The sequence below is a fragment of the Carcharodon carcharias genome, chromosome 12, assembly GCF_017639515.1.
Source record: "Carcharodon carcharias isolate sCarCar2 chromosome 12, sCarCar2.pri, whole genome shotgun sequence".
Lineage (NCBI taxonomy): Eukaryota > Metazoa > Chordata > Chondrichthyes > Lamniformes > Lamnidae > Carcharodon > Carcharodon carcharias.
Genome location: NC_054478.1, coordinates 74607587 through 74627107, shown reverse-complemented (window position 1 = coordinate 74627107; position 19521 = coordinate 74607587). Strand labels below are relative to the sequence as shown.

At 41.9% G+C, this 19521-nt stretch overlaps 1 protein-coding gene and 1 long non-coding RNA gene across 7 annotated transcripts in view; one reads left to right on the top strand and one right to left on the bottom strand.

The window, feature by feature from the left end:
• Positions 1-238: 238 nt before the first annotated feature.
• LOC121285249 lies at positions 239-11432 on the bottom strand. Its single transcript, XR_005944620.1, has 2 exons — positions 11297-11432; positions 239-1436 (listed from the first exon to the last, which is right to left on the bottom strand). It is a non-coding gene; the product is annotated as an uncharacterized LOC121285249 (long non-coding RNA).
• A 157-nt stretch (positions 11433-11589) lies between these two features.
• The window catches only part of ccdc14 (coiled-coil domain containing 14), an 88477-nt gene continuing 80545 nt past the window's right edge, over positions 11590-19521 (top strand). For 5 of the 6 annotated variants that reach the window (XM_041201623.1, XM_041201622.1, XM_041201626.1 and 2 more), the window contains exon 1: positions 11590-11899. In XM_041201623.1, coding sequence (XP_041057557.1) covers positions 11840-11899 — 60 coding nt within the window. In that variant the 5' untranslated portion in view covers positions 11590-11839. Of the gene's footprint in view, positions 11900-18759; positions 18863-19521 lie in introns of all 6 variants that reach the window. The other variant, XM_041201624.1, reaches the window with a different exon arrangement.

Genomic DNA, 19521 nt, shown 5'->3' with positions numbered 1-19521 from the left:
TCTCCATGGCCATCTGCTGTATGGGCTGAATATGTCTCAGCCAGTCTGACCAACCCCAGTCCCAGCCATCTCCTTCCCATTCTTTGCCCTTTTTGACTTGTTATGACCAGGTGAGAAGGCGTGAGCTGCTCCCCTCTATTCAACCTCCTTTGTTAGTCACAACAAAGGTTTAAGTTTCTTTTTCACGATATAAATATTTACGTGGTGAGCAACAAGGAGCCAGTCAAACAAGGTTTTCCTGAGTTAAAGAAAGAGCAAGTTTATTAACTACCAAACCCGAGGGAAAAAAAAGAAAAATGTGACGTCAAACGCACACACGTATTAGAAATAAGGGAAGTTAGAGTAAAATAAACAAAAGTTAAAAGAATATATAGTTAAATGTCCTTTGATTGCCCTTGAGGAGTAGATTTTTACTTGTTGCAGCCGATTTGGATTAGCTGGTTTCATGGTTGTGGTCAGGTGTAGAAGATGTTGCAGAATGTCTCAGTTCGCTAGTAGATTTATAGTAAAGTTGACTTAATACACTTATTCCAAAAAAGAGAGTGGCTTTTCAACCTGTTTCCACTGCTGAAAACTTTTGTGACATTCCCTGTGTCATTTGCAATCTCTCCTCAGTGACTGCAGCCTGGCTTGTTATACTTCACCCATCCCCAAGGGGTTTTGGGTTCGGTCTGTCTGTGGCAGCTGTTATTTTATTATCCAGTACTTCGCATTTTAATGTCTCTTCCTTAGACAGCGACAAGTTTCGATGGATCTGGGAAATGTAGGAAATGTCGCTCTCTTCACACTCCCCTGAGGGTGTCTTGTTTGCTTTTTCACCTCTTCCTTGGAAGGTTGCCTTGCATTTTTAAGTCCTATGTTCTGTCTCATTTCAAGTTGCAAAATTTGCAGTCAGTTGAAAAGTCATATTTGTAAAAATAAAGGGGCATAGCCTCGTGACAGTCAACAAAGACAACATGAATTTATGTTAGCCTCTCATATAGTGCATGGAGGGATATTGCTCTTCACTGCCTCTGTGCATCACAGTGCTCGTTCACGTGTTCTGTGCGCAACTACCTGAGCTGTGTGCACATATAAGCCTCAATGCTTAAGTAGATGTATGTGCCATGTCTAGCACCTTAGTTGCAGCATCAAATATGACCCTTCCCTTGGAGCTCTGTGTGGCGGACCCAAACTACTCACCTTGCCGGAATGCAGCAGGTCATTGAATGTTTTCCTGCATTGAATCCACAAGCGTTGATGATTTCCTGCTGCACTCACTACAGCTGCTATTTGAATCCAGACCTTCTTGGCTGCTGCAGGGGCATTACAGCAGCCATCAGGGTAGAGAACTTCTCTCCTCTTCTGGGCCTCTTCCACCAAAACGTGAAGGCCTTGGTCAGAAAATCATGGGGCAGCTGGCCCCATCCCTTCCCTTGTCTCCTCTGTGTTACACTCTATGAATAGAAATGTAGGACAAAAAGGGTCATGAGCCATTCAGATTGCAATGTTCTCATTCACTTTTGTGTGCTTACATGCACTAATCATTTTCACCATATCATCAATGATTACTGGTAAGGTGTAGTGGAGAATTTGCAAATACTTGGTGCCACGTATGTTGCAGCTGTGACTACAAGATAGGATGCTGTGCAAAACAACCACTGACAGCAACTACTGGTTTCTTCCCTCTTAGTCACACTACTACACTGTGACAGTGTGCAGCTGTGAGGAGCTTGATCAAGGGTCAACTGTGTGGCCATATGCTAATAGATGGGTGAGACAAGGGGACAAGTTGATGGGATAATGAGCATAGCAGTGATAGCAGGGGTCTAACATTTGTAGTTCAACCTTTGGATGTGTGCTCAACAAGCCATTTAAGGATCATGTTCACACCAAATGGAATAGACAGATGGTTGACAGACAAAAACTTTCACAGAGTGGAAATACACACACTACCCCACTTGATCTTTTATGTGCTTTTGTCATCAAATCATAGGATGCCATTAATGCACAAACTGCATCAGATCATTCAAAAAATGCAGAATATCCAATTCAATGGATGGAGAGGAAGGTAATTTGTTGTGGAGGGATGAATCTGAAACTGAAACCGCCAAATCTGATCTAAAGTTGATTATGACGATTCCATAGTGTCAAGAAAACAAGAAATTGTAATATTTTTCTTCTGTTAATAACCCTGTCATATTTCTTATGTACTGGAAGACAGGCTGTTGGGGTTTGTAAATATGGTAATTGGAGTAACAGCCAGAGTGACCACAAGAGTCTAAAGCCAACAGTAAGATGTGGTTTTGATATGTTAATGAACCAAGAGGAACTTCAATCAGAATTTTACATAAAGCAATAACAGGAATAGTTTTGAATTGAGCTGTTTTAGTTCAAAGGGGGATAATGTGCAGGTTGTAAAAAGGTGTAAGTAAATAAAGTAAAGACAGGGTAAGTTTACGCTTTTTAAAAACCTAAAAGCTAAAGTAGAGTCTAATCAAGTCTGGGAAGAAAACATTTATAAAGAGACTAGTTGAGATAATGGAGAGGTCAAAGGGGAGGAATGCATTTAAAGAAATACTACTCCCTGTGTGAGGGAGTAGCTGCTTAGATCTCCCAGAAGACAGCAGGAAAAGCTGGCCAGACCTCCCAGAAGATAGTGTGAACAAGGCTAGACTGGGAGGACCAGTTGCTGTCAGCTTCAGAGGGCATCCCGAGGGTAAAGGCACTGTGTGGTAAAAATTGCTGGAATTCTATAGATTTTAAAGTCAATAAGGATAGTTGCTGAATAGAACAGGGGAAGGTTAGCTCTGGGGGTAGTTAATTAAGATTTTGCGGAACTGTTTTAAAGTACTGTTTATTGCGTGAAGCCATTCTTGAGGTTAAGTGTAATTGCATTTTCTTTTTGCTTTATTCTTTTAATAAATGCTTACTCTACTATCAAATCATTACAAGTCGGAGACATGATTTCCTGATTTCAGAGCCTCTCCTCATACTATACAAATTGCAAAAACCATTTTGGCAGCTGTTTCAAGTTTCCCTTTGCGATGGGCATTTACCATCAGCCGTGCCATAATAGTCAAAGTGATTCAGAATGAATTCAATTAACTCTTTGCATTTGATGCCAAAGACAATGAACTTGATGGATTTTAAAACACTTTCATTGTGATTAAAGGTATCTTTATATGATATATTCAATAAACATGCCATTTTAATTTAATATGAATTACCAGCGTTATGCATTTCTCACATTTTAAAACGGCGAGTACCCACACCAACATTCAGTGTATACATTGATCCCTATTTTTGGAACAAGTTTGGAGAGATGAGAGGCTGACTCATGTACCGACTTCAATGGTAAGTGATGCACACTTTCAGCCAATGTCCAAAATGTCTCCATCACCATCCCTGGGTTTGTTCTGTGCCATCATGGTGGCAAAGCAGTTGGAGGGAGCAGCCCTGAAAGTCCTCAGCTTTGACTCCAGACCCCACAAAATCTCATGGCATGAGGTCAAATTTGGGCAAAGAGACCTCCTGCTGATTACCACCTACTCCTTTCCCTCAGCTAATGAATCGGTACTTCTCCATGTTTAATGCTATAGGTGGAATTTTACGCCAGCGGGATTTTACAGTCCTGCTGAAGTCAATGAACTTTTGAACAGCTTGCCGCATTTTACGGCCCTGCATCCGCCACAATGGGGCCATAAAATTTCACCCCATCTTTAAGAATCACTGAGGGTAGTAAGAGCACAGAATGTACTCTATGGGGAACTTCAACGTCTATCACCAAGAGAGACCCAGTAACACCCCTACTGATCAAGCTGGCCAAGTCCTAATGGACATCACTTCCAAACTGCAGCAGATGGTGAGAGAACCAATAAAAAGACCTATTAGACCTTGCCCTCGCCAATCTACTTGTTGCAGATATATCTGTTCATGACAGTATTTACATGACTAATCCAGTTAGGTTTCTGGTCAATGGCAAATCGCAAGCTATGGGTATGACTTTCTTTTGAAATTGCTTCTCTCCCTCCCTCTGCAGACAGCTTCCCCTCTCTGTTCCATGTTCCTGTCATGTTGCAGCACAAGAGGTTTGCAATTACAATTACCATTAGTGAAAGCAGATGTTCTCCTGATAGTCTTTCAAACTCCACTGAACTCTGGGCAAGTAAAGAACCATGCCCTTGTGAATCCAGAAGCTTTTCCAAGCTCCGCCATCAAAACTGAACACAGTACTTTCACCCATCCTGTAGCAGCAAAAGAAAGTAAAAAATGCCTCACCTGAAAGTTCCTTTGAATAGCACTAATGATAGGGGAGTGGTCTCTTATGCAGTTGAACACATGTTCTGCTGGGAGTGATGAAGAGAAGGTGTTAATAAGACCTGCAAGGTCTGGGATAGCAGGTGCTGTGCTAAATTTTTGGCACATACACAACACACCTGTATTAGTTCCCTTATATCTTGATGTGCCATGCAAATTGCACAGGAAGGTTCCAGCCACCATTTTTGGAGTTCTGGGCTGCTGTAGCACCAGCAACCTCAGCATTATGGATCTAAATTTTGTGGCCAGTGTCTTCCTGCTTATTCCTTTTCATCAGGCTGTTAGATTCTGTTCTACTTTTCCTATTTTCATTTCAAACCTGCCTTTTCTTCACTACCTCAGTGGAGAGGATTAGAGGTTGCCTGAAGGGTAGGAAACAACAGGTACTCACAACAGGGCTTCTGCCATAATGGGGTACCTAAGGATCAATAGAGGGGCATTTACGCCAATTACCTCAATTCAGGAGATAAATGTAAAGCAGCAAAATTTGTATATGATAATATTTATATACCACCTTTAATGTAATTTAACATCCCAAGGCGCATTATAAAATAAATACATCCAGCCACATAAGGATATTTTAGATCAGATTACCAAAAGCTTGATCAAAGGGATAGGTTTTAAGAAGTGTCTTTAACAACGAGTGTGAGGTAGAGAGAAGGATAGGTGTACAGAGGGAATCCTAGAGCTTGGATTTTAAGCAACTGAAGACACAGCCACCATTGGTAGAGCAATTATAATAGGGAATGCACAAGAGGCTAGAATTAGAGGAGCGCAGATATCTTGGAGGGTTGTGGGGTTGGAGGAGATTACAGAGATAGGGAAGGGCAAGGCCATGGAGAGATTTGAAAACAAGAATGAGAATTTTAAAATCAAGACTTCGCATGATGGGGAGCCAATGTAGGTCAGTGAGCACAGGGGTAACAGAACGGGATTTGCTGCGAGTTAAGACACAGGCTGCAGAGTTTTGGATGACCTCAGGTTTATAAACTAAGAAGTAGCTCAAAAATTACAGAATGACTTAGAGGAACAACAGAATAAATTTGTCTTTGACAACTATGCCGTAATTTGCTAATAATGTCACCAAGTTGTGCCATCTCTTGGGGCCTGACCTGCAAACTATGGCTAGTACAGGTATGTCTACTTATTGCAGCTGGAATGCATGTGACGCCTGCAGGTACATCGCTGAAAATCATTGTCATTTTGAGAGTTAAGTATCACTCGAGTGTACAAGGATTCAAGTGGATTGACCCCAACTCCTTAAAGAATCTGATGAAGAATTTCTCTACTGTGATGCAATACAATATTTCCAGTCCTCTTTCAAATCTCTCAACAATTATATTGTTATGTTTTAATATTGGTACAGCCGATAACTTTTTAAAGACTAATCAATACTCAGAGAGGCGTGGAAGTGATTGAACTGCGCAGCTCATTTATTCTACTGCAGTAGCAGAACTAACAAAACAACGTGGATTCTGCAATCCCACAATGCACTGGCTTGCAAAGTACGGCAAGCTGAACAAGATTCAATACATAACATATTCCTTCCCCCCCTTATTGGGAATGTCAGCTTAATAAAACATTTTCTGAACTAGGGAAATAAGGTAGACTGCCTCTATTTCTGCCGAACTCATCTCAAGTGTTTTACAGGGTAATGTTCCTCAGAAACTGATGACAATTTAGGACTTGTAGTCGAATCTGAAGTTGTGTCTAATGTAGGTGAAGGTGAGACAACTTCAGCTTTAGTTGAGCTTGACTGAGGAGGTGAGACTGAAGTCGGCGTTCCTTTACATTGAGATGGCTCTTCCATAAGAGGTGTATCCTTAGATGGTGCTTGACTTGGCAACAGTTGGTCAACATGTCCCCGCTAGGTGAGATCATTCGCAGTTTGGACTGTGTACAAAACAGGTACCGTCTGAGCAATCAACATAGCAGGAACCCATTTAGCTCTGGTAGCATAATTACGAACTGCAACTTCTTGTCCAGGACAGAAAATTCTTGGTTTTGATATTTGTTTTCTTCTCTCCACTAGGTCATGCTGTTCACCTTGCACAGCGTGTCATGTTTTTTGGTCTCAGCAGATCAAAGCAAGTGCTCATTTGCCGTCCAATTAGTAAGAATGCTGGAGATGCTTTAGTCGTAGCATGTGGCATGTTTCAGTATGTCAGCAGAAATGTGTCCAGAAGCTTTTGAATGGAGGAATGTCCTCATGCCGAACTTAAAGCGTGATTGATGGTTTGAACAAATCTCTCAGCTAATCCATTGGTGGATGGATGGTATGGTGCTTAGGTGATGTGATGAATTCTGTTACTTCTCAAAAAATTCTCAAACGCCTGCAAGACAAACTGAGATCCATTGATGGTCACAAGTTGTTTTGGTAATCCGTAACGACTGAACATTTCTCAGCTTTTGAATTGTCCTGTACTACAGCTGAAAGAACATCACTGAAACTTCTGGCCATTTGAAATGAACATCCACAAACACCATGAACATTTTTCCTTCGAACGGTCCAGCAAAATCGATGTAAACGCGCTGCCAAGGGTTTTTCGGCCAATCCCATGGATGGAGGGGTGTCAATGAGGCATGTCTTTCACTCTGATATGAAGGACAAGATCTTGCTTTGGCTTCAATGTCTTGGTCCAAGCCAGGCCAGCAAAAGTAGCGCCTTGCAATCTCAAACTATTCCAGTGACCAAAATGCAGTTGGTCCAACACTAGTTTCCTCAATGTCAGTGGAATAACAACTTGCATGCCCCAAAGCAAACATCCTGAAGTGACTGATAATTCCATCCTCCTTGAAACGTAAGGATAAAAGGTCAGGTGAGAGTCAGAAGTTTGGGGAAGAGTTGCCATGCATCACAAGGTCCATGACTTTGGACAATGTTGGGTCCACTCGAGTGGCCTTCTTGATTTGGAAGGAAGTGATGGGTGTGTTCTCCATATATACAAAGTAGAAAATGTGTTTCTGAGCAGAGTCCACATAGCTGATTGATAGCGGCAGCTTCAAAAGGCCATCCACATTGCCATACAAGGTAGATTTTTGATAGTTGATGTCACATTTGATGTGTGAGTACTCAACATCAATGCCCAATGCTGCATTCTGCTTGCACCCAAAGAAAGGATGCCTGTGTATGGACCGAAAATTGAGGTGAATGGTTGATGACCAGTCAGCAGCGTAAATTTCCATCCAAACAAGTACTTGTGAAATTTCCGGATTCCAAAAATAATTCCTAGTGCTTCGCTTTCAATTTGAGCATAATGGCTCTCTGCTTTTCTTAAAGTCTGTGAAGTGAACGCTATGGACCTCTGCACACCTAAGGGCATTGTGTGTGAAACAACGGCCCCAACGCCATAAGGCGATGCATCACATGCAAGTTATAGAGGTGAAGGGTCCAAGTTCATCAGTACCTTGTAATCTGTCAGCGCTGCTTTAGCCTTCTTGAATTCAGCAACACAGACTTCTGTCCATTTCCAGGCTTTGATCTGAAAGAAGCTCATGTGGGGCTTTCAGCAGACTTGCCGGCTGTGGAATAAATCTACCATAATAATTCAGCAGCCCTAAGAACGAGCGAAGTTGTCTGGTATTCTGAGGAGCTGGAGCATCCACAATAGCCTTTACCTTGGAAGTCCAGAAGCACTAATGACGTGCCCCAAACATTCCACAGAGGGCTGAAAAAACTCGCATTTGTCTTTGCAAACCCATAGGCCATACACCTGTATCCTTTGTAGGGTGGCATCAAGTTCTTGAGATGATCCTCATCAGTCCTGCCCATTACCAAGATATCGTCAATATAGCACTGAGCTCCAGGCAAGCCACTCAGGATCTGGTCCATGGCCCTCTGAAACAAGGTTGGAGTTAAAGTTATTCCAAAAGGAAAAAGGCAATATCTATACAGTCCGTTGTGATGGTAAGATATTCTTGTGACTTCTCATCAACGTGCAATTGGATGTAGGCCTGGAATAGATCTAGTTTGCTGAATTTCTGAACACCAGCCGGGCCAGCAAAAAGGTCCTCATTATGGGGAATTGGATATTGTTCTGCACACAACACGACGTTAACAGTAATCTTGAAATCTCCACATATGCGTATGGAGCCATTTTTCTTGAGCACTGGAACGATGGGTGTTGCCCATTCGATATGGGAGACAGGTACCAAGACTCCTATTTTGACCAGACGTTGCAGGTCAGTTTCAACTTTTGGCCATATGGCATAAGGCACGGTTCTGGCCTTCAGGAATTTCGGTTGAGAGTCAGTTTTGATATTCAGTTCTATGGTGGTTCCCTTCATGCTTCCCAATCTCCTTTGAAAACAACAGCACGTTATTTTATAACAGATGTCAGGCCAGTGTCTTCTTTTGCAATGCTATGTACTTCTACCCAGTTTAACTGGATCTTCTCACGTCATGACTGTCTAACTATAGCTGGAAGGCTGCCTTTCACTACAAGCAGTGGTAGCTCAGCAGTCTGTCCATTTTTTTAGTTCCATTTTAACTTCCGTTCTGCCCATCATGGGTACAGATTCCCCTGTATATGTTTTCAGGCTGATTTTTGCAGGCATCAAAGGAAGACATTTAAGCTTCTCCTTACACACAGCATCTGGGACCAGAGAAACTGCTGCCCCTGCGTCCAGTTCCATATGTATTGGCGGCTCTCCAGCCGTGGTGTTACCCAGTAGCCCTGTGAACCACCTGTCACTGACAAGATGTGGAGAGTGCCTTCTTCTTTGGTCTTGGTGTTTCTGCTCTATGACATGCAGGCTTTTCTTCTCGTTACACCAGATGGCAGATTCCTTTTTCTCTGGTTTGCCTTTCTGATTCACTGCTGCATTTTTTGTTTTTACAGGCACGCTTAATGTGTCCCTTCTTGCCACACTGACGGCATCCAAGGTCTCTGCACCAACATTCAGATGGATGGTGACCAAGCTTTCCACAGCTGTAACATTCTTGGCTGCTTGCTATCTTGTGTGCACACTCAGCTGTCATGTTACGCACTCGAGTTGATGCACTCAGCTATTGTGCTTCTTTTGCAGCCAGCTCCATGGAAGTTGCAATCTCTATGGTTCTTTTCAAAGTGAGGTTAGCCTCTGTCAGGGGACGTTTCTGGATTGCTTCAGTATGAAGGCCACTGACTAACCTGTCATGGAAGGTATTGTTCAGAACTTCCTTGAATTCACAATGTTCAGTGAGCTTTTTAAATACTGGAACATACTGTGCAATTGTTTCCCGTCTTCTTGGTTTCTTTCGTGAAGCCTAAATCTTTCTGCTATGACAAGTAGCTTAGGGGAAAAATGCGTCTCCAGGGCTTTTACAATGTCCTCCTACAATTTTGTGCCAGGTTTTTCAGGCTGCACCAAGGTTCTTAACAATCCAAAGGTTTTAGCTCCCATCACACTTAAGAAAGTTGCCACCTTTCTATCATTTTCAATTCCATTTGCAAGGACAAAAAACTCAAAGCGTTCAGTGTAAGAGCACCAATATTCCAGTCTCATTGAAATGTCTAATAAGTCTGGTAAGCGGTCATTTTCCACCTTTTTATTTTCTCTTCTCCATCAGTTACTTTTTGATTTACTGTCATTTCCTGTTTTTTGTAGTTAACACCTTAAACACGGTTATCGCTTTAATATGGTAACTATTTTGTTTAAGCTCAGGCTGTTAGCAGCTGCCGGTTATGTCTGTGGTTTTTTTCCGCACCTTTTTTGGGTTTTGGTGAGCTCTACAGCAATCGTGGACCTTCCCTGTTTGTAAGTTTTTAAACTTATTAAACCTGCAGCACGTTCTTCTCTCTGTGTTTTCTTTTTGTACCCTGCATGTCCGATATATTTAGAACTTTGAAGGCTGTCTGCAGCCAACAGCCCTGTTGCTGTATTTTTCCCGCACTTTCTCAGGATCCCTGCGATCGTGGGTTTTTTTTTTCTGCAAACACGGCTGCTTCACTTTTTTCTGTAAGCTTTTTTTTCTAGACTTTTCTCCTGTTCAGAAAAGCACAGCAGGAATTTCTTCCCTCTTAGTTTTTTTTTATTTTCACCTTGCAGATCCCTTTTGTCTGAACTTCGGGAGCGCTCTGGGAGAGTAGATGTGCATTCTTTTAAACTATTAATTTCCTTTTAGTAGCTGTTTAACTTTTCGAGTGGCCTTACTGCAAAGGTCCATTGTCTTCATTGCCAATTTATTATGTGTTAATGTTGGTACAGCCAATAACTTTTTAAAGACTAATCAATACTCATGGAAGTGTGGAGGTGATTGAACAGTGCAATTCTCATTTATTCCACTGCAATAACGGAACTAACTAAACATGAATTCTGCAATCCCATTATGCATTGGCTTGCAAAGTACGGCAAACTAAACAAGACATTCAATACATAACAGACGTATTCAATGAAAAAGAAAGATTCTACAAGAAGGATGAACTATCTGTGGCTAACTTAGGAAGTTAATGATGGTATCAAATGGAAAGAAAAGGCGAGCAATGCTGTGAAAATTAAAGATAGGCCAGGGAGAAATTGGAGCAGGGAAAGCAGCTATGCTTGCCCACTCGACATCAATACCCCTTTCGAGGCTGATACATCTTTTCTGAGGTTTTGTGCCAAAAATTGAACAGTTTTCCAGGTGGGGTCTGATGACATTGGTTATGGCTGAGCTGCAATTTAAATGTCATGGGCCTTTCATTTATGCAATTAGTTCTGGCAGTGAGTCAAAGATCTTATTCCGAATGGCAAAACCAACTCAGTGGACGAGGAAATTTCTCAAAAGTGCACAATTTGAGTGAATAAATCATATAATGCTCACAATATATAAAAGGCGCCCCAAGTCTTTCAGAGACATCAAATTTTCCTCCCACACCAGATATATCATGGACTTGGTTCGGGAGCGCTTACTGAAAGGAAATTCTCGTATTTATAAAACAAGCCATATCATGTCTCAAAACACACAATGGATTATTTCGAAGTGTGCGCCAATGGGTGCCCTTCACTTCCTTGGCGCATTCAATGTTGACAATACCTTGGTGTGGGCTTGATAAGAACAGCGGAATAAACAGCTCCTTCCCCGCGAATTCCCCTCGCCGGCAGCGCGAGCTAACGGCCGGACACGTGCCTCTAACGGCCTTGCCTTCGAAATTCCGTACCATCTGGTAGGGCGCCGAACCTCTGATTGACAGCATCCACCTCCACTCACAGAGCAGGATTCCAAATAGGGGCGGGCAGATCCACCGCGAGGCCAATCAATTCTTTTCTCGAAGGCGGAAATTCCGCTTAAGCGCCGCTGACAGCTGGAGGAGATGATAAAAGACAAAACTGCCGATGAAGTGAAGATTGAGGATGTGGAATGTTTTTTGGAAGTTGTGTTTGTTTGATTATTCGTTCACTAATTCTATTTAGTTGTTGTATTTTGGGTTGAAGCAGTTGCAAGTTTTTTTCTTGCACATCTTATGGATAGGCGGGGCAGTTTAATGAAGCTAGGCGGCTATTTGAATTCTTTTGCTGTGAGTTGTCATTCAGGAAAAACCTTGGTTCGATTGCCTCTACGTTCATTCTTGGCTTGAAAATGCCTGTTGGATACAATCGGGAGATAACAATGAGGATGAAAACAGCCAAGACTTCCAAGGTAAGAAGTGCAGATAATTTGTTAGACTTTATCTTCTGATTTCTTAAATAGTGATGGTAATGTCCTATTTATTATGCACGATTTTTTGGCATTAATTTAAATTCCAGGTAATTACTGCGAATGGCTGGTGATGAGATTATTTGGATCATATTGAAAACTTGCAAAGCTGGCTTGTCGTTTGGTTAAAGCAAACGCAGATAAAAGCAAAATACCGGATGCTGGAAATCTGAAATAAAAGCGGAAAACGCTGGAAAAACTCAGCATTTCTGGCAGCATCTGTGGAGAGAGCAGCAAAGTTAATGTTTTGAGTCTGTGTGTTGATTCTTCAGAGCTAAAGAGAAGTAGAAATGTGATGTATTTTATACTATTTAATAGTGGGTGGAGCAGGTGGATAAAGTCTGGTATGGGTGGGAGCTAAGGATAAATTTGATAAAGATGTCATGGACATCTACCTGTCTCCTTCTGATCTTGCTGCACCTGGTTCTCTCAGGCACAACCCTGACTTTGTCATCAAATCTGCGGACAAGGCTAGTGCTGTTGTCTGGCGTACTGACCTTGCAGAGGCTGAGTGCCAACTCTCAGACTCTTCTTCCTACCTCCCACTGGAACATGACCCTGCCATCGAACATCAAGCCACTGCTTCCAGGACAGTAATTGACCTTACTTCCTCTGGAGATCTTCCTCCAGCTTCCAGCTTCATAGCCTCCCAACCCTGCACAGCCCACTTCTACCTCTTCCCAAAATCCACAAACAGGACTGTCCTGGTAGGCCCATAATAGTCAGCCTGTTCCTGCCCCATAGAACTCATTTCTTCCTATCTTTCTTCATTCTCTCTCCCCTTGTTTTGTCTCTTCCCACCTACATCCTGTGATTCCTCTGATGCCCTATGTCATTATCAACAATTTCCAGTTTCCTGGCCCTAAATGCCTTCTTTAATAGGGATGTCTAGTCCCTCTACACCACCTTCCTCCGCCAGGATGGTCTGAGGGCTCTCCACTTCTTCCTTGAGCAGGGGCTCAAACACTCCCCATCCACCACCACCTCCTCTGCCTAGCTGAACTTGTTCTCTCACTGAACAATTTCTACTTTAACTTGTCTCACTTCCTACAAATAAAAGATGTGGCTAAGGGTAACTTGTCTCACTTCCTACAAATAAAAGGTGTGGCTAAGGGTAACTTGTCTCACTTCCTACAAATAAAAGGTGTGGCTATGGGTGCCTGCATGGGCCCCAGTTATGCCTTTTTATTTTGTGTGGTATGTGGAACGTTCCTTGGCCCAATTCTCTTAGGATCCCCTCCATAACTTTTTTTTGGTACATTGATAACTGTATCACTGCTGCTTCATGCTCTTGTCTGGACATGGAAAAAATCATCAATTTTTGTCTCCAATTTTCACCTTTCTCTCCCCTTCCCATGGTCCATCTCTGACACTTTCCTTACTTTTCCATGACCCCTCTGTCTCCATTTCTGGTGATAGACTGTCTACCAATATTCATTACAAATCCAACAGCTCCTCACACCCTGCTTCCTGTAAGGCAGTGGTGGGTAACTGTGGCCCACTGAGGTTCTGAGCACGGCCCATGAGACGTTTTGTTGACTGTTGCCCACGGACAGGGTTTCCAGTTTCCACTGGTTTCCATCCATGTAGCTTTTTCCCTACTGGTATTACTAAAGTGATGTGCATCCAAAGCAAGGGCATATGAAGTGAGGTGTGTGCTGTTTGCACACAACGTTGATTGGGAAAGCTGTGTGCTCCCTCCTCATCCAATCAAAGTACTGCTGAGGTTCAATCAGCAATGGATCGCTTTGTGGTGAGGTGGTGTGATAAAGGAGATACAAGTGCAAAATCAAAAAGTACAGAGGAAGAAGAGGTAGCCAAAAAGAAGAAAATCAGTGATGTGGGTTGAATGGTAAGAGAGTTGGAGTTGGATTATTTTGTTATTGAACAAAAAAGGAGGCCATTTTGCTTAATTTGCAACAAGCTGATATTAGTTCCAAACAAATACAACGTTAAGAGACATTATAAAACATACAAACAAGGAGTAGGCCATTCAGCCCCTTAAGCTTGCTCTGCCATTTAATAAGATCATGGCTAACCTGATAGTAACCTGAAACCTGCACCCCACCTACTGCTGATGACCTATCACCCCCCCCTTGCTTACCAAGAATCTATCCACCTCTGCCTTAAAATTCAAAGACTGCTTCCACCACCCTTTTCAGGAAGAGAGTTTCAAAGACTCACGACCCTCTGAGTGAAAAGTTTTTGCATTGTCTTTGTTTTAAATAGGCGACCCCTTATTGTTAAACAGTGACCTCTAGTTCTAGATTCTTCCACAAGAGAAAATATCCTCTCCACTTTCGCCCTGTCAGGCCCCCTCAGGATCTTATAAGTTTCAATCAAGTCGCCTCTTACTCTTCTGAACACGCCATTCCTCTCAGGTAGCAAAATTTCCGGTAGGTTCTGCCCAACGTGCTCTGCAGCTTCCAAATCTGGAGGGAGCTGTGGAAATACAGAAGCAGGTACTTAGACAAGTATTAAATGAGTGATGCAGTGACTTTGGCTAGCTTTTGTATTACTTGGTTACTTGCAAAAAAAAAGAGAGCCATTCTCAGATGGTGAATTAATGAAACAATGCATTGCTGAATCCTCGGATAGTTTATTTGATGGGTTTAAAAACCAAGAGGAAATTATCAAACATGTTAAATGTCTGCAACTCAGCAGGTGTACTATGAGTCACAAAGTGCAAGATGTAGCTGCCAATCTGGCAGAGCAGATTTTCAGAACTGTATGTTTAAGTGAGGCTATCAGTATAGTGCTGGACGAATGTAAAGATATTAATGACATTGGTCAGCTCTGCAAATGGGCTTGTTGTGTTCAGTGATCCAAACATGACAGAATCATTTTTAGATCGCTTGGGAATACATGGGTGAGCACAGGGCTCAATATTTTTGCGGCATTTACTGATTGTTTTGAAAGAGCACAAATTAACTTTGGAAAAAATTGATCAGTTACAACAGATGGGTGCCCCTCCATGACAGGAGAACACAATGAATTTGTAACTTTGTTGAAAGCTTGTGTACCTGACATATTTGTTGTGCATTGCATAATACACTAAGAAGTGCTCTGCCCTAAACTTGACAAGGAAGATGGATTGAAAGCTATAATGGACAACATGGTACAGATGATTAACTTTATACACATTCTCCCCCTGCATCACCATCAGTTTGTAAAACTTGTGGACCAAATTGAAACTGAAAATGGAGACCTCATCATGCACACTGATGCACTGGCTAAGCCGTGGTAAAGTACTGGACCGTTTCCTGGCACTTCTACCAGAAATCAAGCAGTTTCTTGCTCAAATCTCAAATTTACCCCGAGTTTTTCTCGCTGACATTACTGGTCACTTGAACTTGTTGAACAAGTTGTTGCAGGGGAAAAATCACCTCTTGTCCACACTAGTTGTTAGTGTCAGTAAATTCATGCTACACCTACAGTTAATGTGCCCTTAGTTACCTTCATATGACTACACTCACTTCCCAAATTTGAAAAAAAAATGCTCGAAAAACACCAATCAAGGAAATGAATATGATCCATCAGTTCAGACACAAGTGCTGTCTGATACAAGTGCTGTCTACGCTGGCAGAGCGTTTTGAACCGCTTTTCTTCTGCGTCATCTGAAGCCCTTCCCCTCTTTGCTCTCAAATCCATTTGAATTTGATCTGAACAAATGTGGCATAGTATGTCAAAGGCTTGAGGCTGATAAATGGAAGTTTGAGTAATTAATTCATGTTCATGCCCTGGATGACCACTAAATTAACCAGCTAAAGAGGAAAGATATAGGAGAACTTTGGTTGAATAGCCCTGGTCCAGTTCTCTAGCATTGCATTGCAAAGCTGATGTCAATCTTGCAAGCAGACTTTTGCTACTATAGGACACATTAAATGCAGGAAGCACAACAAACTAACGGATGGATACCTCAGTGCTGAATTGTGAAGCGTCTGCACATCCCTGAGTCCTAATCTTAAGCTTTTGGAGGACAGATCCAACCAGAAGTTGCACTGAGTATGATGTAAGGGAAGCTTAAATATTTTTGTTTTTACCATTTGAAGTTGATGACAGTTCTATTAGTATATGAATGATTAAGTATTTTCTATAAACTTGTTTTGAGCTATTTGGCATGTATTAAATGTTATTCATGGGTCATGGTTAGTGCACATGCCCGATTTCAATCTTGCAGGCCACTCATGTGGCCCACTCACTAGGCTAGGTTGCCATCACTGCTGTAAGGACCCCATCTCATTTTCCCAGTTCTGTTGCATTTATTCTGATGATGCTATCTTCCAAAACGGCGCTTCTGACATGCCTTCCTTTTTCCTGAACCAAGGGGTTCCCCCATTTCTCCCCACACTGTGGTTAACAGGGCCATCGACCTTGTCCAATCCATCTCCTCCCGGACCTCTGCCCTCACCCCTTCCCCTCCCTCCCAGAACCACGATAGGGTCCACCTATTCATCATTTTTCACCCCACCAGCCTCTTCATTCAAAGGATCATCCTCTGCCATTCCGCCAACTCCAGCATGCTGTCAACGCTAAACACATCTTCCCATCAACCACCATCTCTTTCCCCCCACACCCCCAGCCTCCGTCAGCATTCTATAGGGACTGTTCCCTCTGTGACGCCCTGGTTCATCCTCAGCTCCTCGTCCCCTTCCCATGCAATCGCAGAAAATGCAACACCTGGTCCTTTACCTCCTCTCTCCTCACCATCCAAGGCCCCAAACACTTCTTTCAGGTGAAGTAGTGCTTCTCCTTCAAATTGACCTACTGTATTCGCTGCTCCCAATGTGGTGCCTTCTACACTGGGGAGACTAAACGCAGACTGGGTGACCTCTCTGTGGAACACCTTCACTTAGTCCGCAAGAATGACCAAGAACTTCCTGTCGCTTGACACTGTCTGGTTAGGCACCTTTCAGCCTTCTGGACTTAACATTGTGTTCAACAACATCAGACCATGAGCTGTCTCCTCCATCTTTACTCTTTTTTAATGCAATTATTATTTTATTTTCATTTTTTTTAATCCTTTTTCCCCAACCAATCCCTAACAGGGCAATCTGTCACTTATTATTATGTTTTACTTTGAAAGCGCTGACCCTTGTTCTGGTATTAACACATTCTGCTACCTTACCTTTATGCCACTATCAGCACCTTCTTTAGTTTTAACACTCTTTGCCCTGTGCCCATGACATCTTTGTCAAATTTCTCCTAAGCTTCCACCTATCCTAGACCTTCTGTTTTGCTCCACCCTCTCTTAAACAGTATAAAATCCATCACATTTCTACTTCTCTTAGCTCTGAAGAAGTCATACAACTCAAAATGTTTAATTGTTTCTCTGTCCACAGATGCTGCCAGACCTGATTTTTTTTCCAGCATTTTCTGTTTTTATTGTTGTTTGGTTCTTTTGTTTCTGTTCAAAAAAATATCCACTTAACAAGTGTCCCTAATGTGAAACCTGCGGATACTTAAATACACAATTTGGACTACAATAGTACAATGCTTGGGATTCCAGGTGGCTATAAATGATCTCATCTCACTTTTTCCTCTATGATGCCCTGCCCAACATTCACCTCTCACCCAACACTACCAAAACAGATTAACTTGTTTGCTTATCATATTTATGTGCGTGTGGCCTTGCTGTGTGCATGTGGCCTTGGTCTGTATAACAACATTGACCAGACTTTCAAGGTAAATTGTTAACTGTGAAATGCTTTGGAACATCTGAGGTTGTGAAAATTAATTCTTCATATCTAATGACTTGTGACTGATATTGATTGATTGTGTCTCAGGAATTGCATGTTTCCTCGTGTATTTTGTGATTTTTATTTTAGGTTGCTAATTGTGGTCAAAAACGGGTATTTTCCACATGTTTTTAAGGTGAATTTTGAAACTCAAGTGACCGTACAATGTACGAACATAGGAATTAGGAGTAGTAATTCGGCCCCTTTGATACTGCTCCGCCATTTAATAAGATCATGGCTGATCAGATTGCAGCCTCAACTCCACATTCCTGCCTACCCCCAATACCCTTAGACTCCCTTGTGAGTCAAGAATTTATCTATCTCTGCCTTAAAAATATTCAATGACCCTGCCTCCACTGCTCTGGGGAAGAGAGTTCCAAAGACTCAGCCCTCAGATAATTTCTCCTCATCTTTGTCTTAAGTGGGTGACCCCCTTATTTTTAAACTGTGTCCCCTAGTTCTATTCTTTCCTACAAGGAGAGTACATTCTTTCGGTATCCACCCTGTCAAGTCCTCTCAGGATCTTATGTGCTTTGCTTAATTCAAATTGGCCTATAAATCTAAATCACTATTGTAAAGGAAGTACTCTCCATTGATAACTCCTCATTCAATATTTCTTGTCCTACTGCAAATTAACCTTGATCAGTGAAATTTGTCACTTTCTGTAAATCAGGTGAGTCAAATTAAATAAAATACTTAAAAATGGCATTGCACAATTGAGTGGAGACAGTGAGCAGTTTCATAACACAAGATAGCCAGAAATTGAAGACCTTTGCCATTGAAGAAAAACACCATGAAATATGCTGAGGAGCACACTAGAAAATGGTGGTGGGAATAAGTTGTGACACACACATTTGACCTCTTTCTCACCTAATGTCAAACCAGTCTGCTCAACTGGTCTGAACAAATCAGAGCAGCTAATCTTTGGACATTCAGCCTCATCTTGGCTGAAAAAAAAATCACAAAAATTGGAACCATCCCTGTTTCAGCATCATAGATGGCCACTTCAACATAATCATGCAATCAAGCCCATTTCAAAATATGAGTCAAATCATGTTCCCACAGGAATTGTTGACAACTCGCTGTGTAAAATTCCTTCACTATATCTTCAAGACCACGTCTTGTAAGCTGTAACTGAATGAGAGTGGAAAAAAAAAATAGCCTATGGGTAGGTAGTACAAAAAATGTTTTTCATTGAGCAAAATTTAGATTTTTAACTTGTGCATTTTTGTTTGGGTTGATAGTGGTACCAATGTCACCAAGGCAAAAAATACCAACAAATTTAATAAGTGCCTCCCTCAAGAGGAGGGCCCACAAATACAGGTGGTGCAGCAAATCTAAATATGTGTGCATAATTGTTTAACAATGCAAAATCTGATTTTAGTTATACAAGGTATAACATGTCCTCCAGTAGAAATCTTTAGGCAAACTGGAGTGCATTGTCGTGAAGCTATTAATGTAGATAATATTTTTCTTTTAAAATAGAGGTTTTGTCTGTGAGTGTGTCTTAATTGGATTAAAGCCAGCTAGTCTGGGTGCTTTGATATGTACTAGTTTTCAGATGTAAACAGAGGTAGAGTGCATTTGCATTTTTTTGATAGAGCATTCAAGGAGTGGGGTGAAAACTGACACCTATGTAGCAGATACCAAGCCATATGTTTATATTACTAATAAAATTGGTCCCATGAAAGGGGTTCTATTGTTAGAGAGGTATAGTCCAGAGGTTGGTGATAAAATGAGAATTTACATTCAATTGGTGGTGGTAGGTTAGTTTAACATAAAGCCTTGAGAACTGGTGGTCTGATTCCTAAATTTCGCATGTTATGT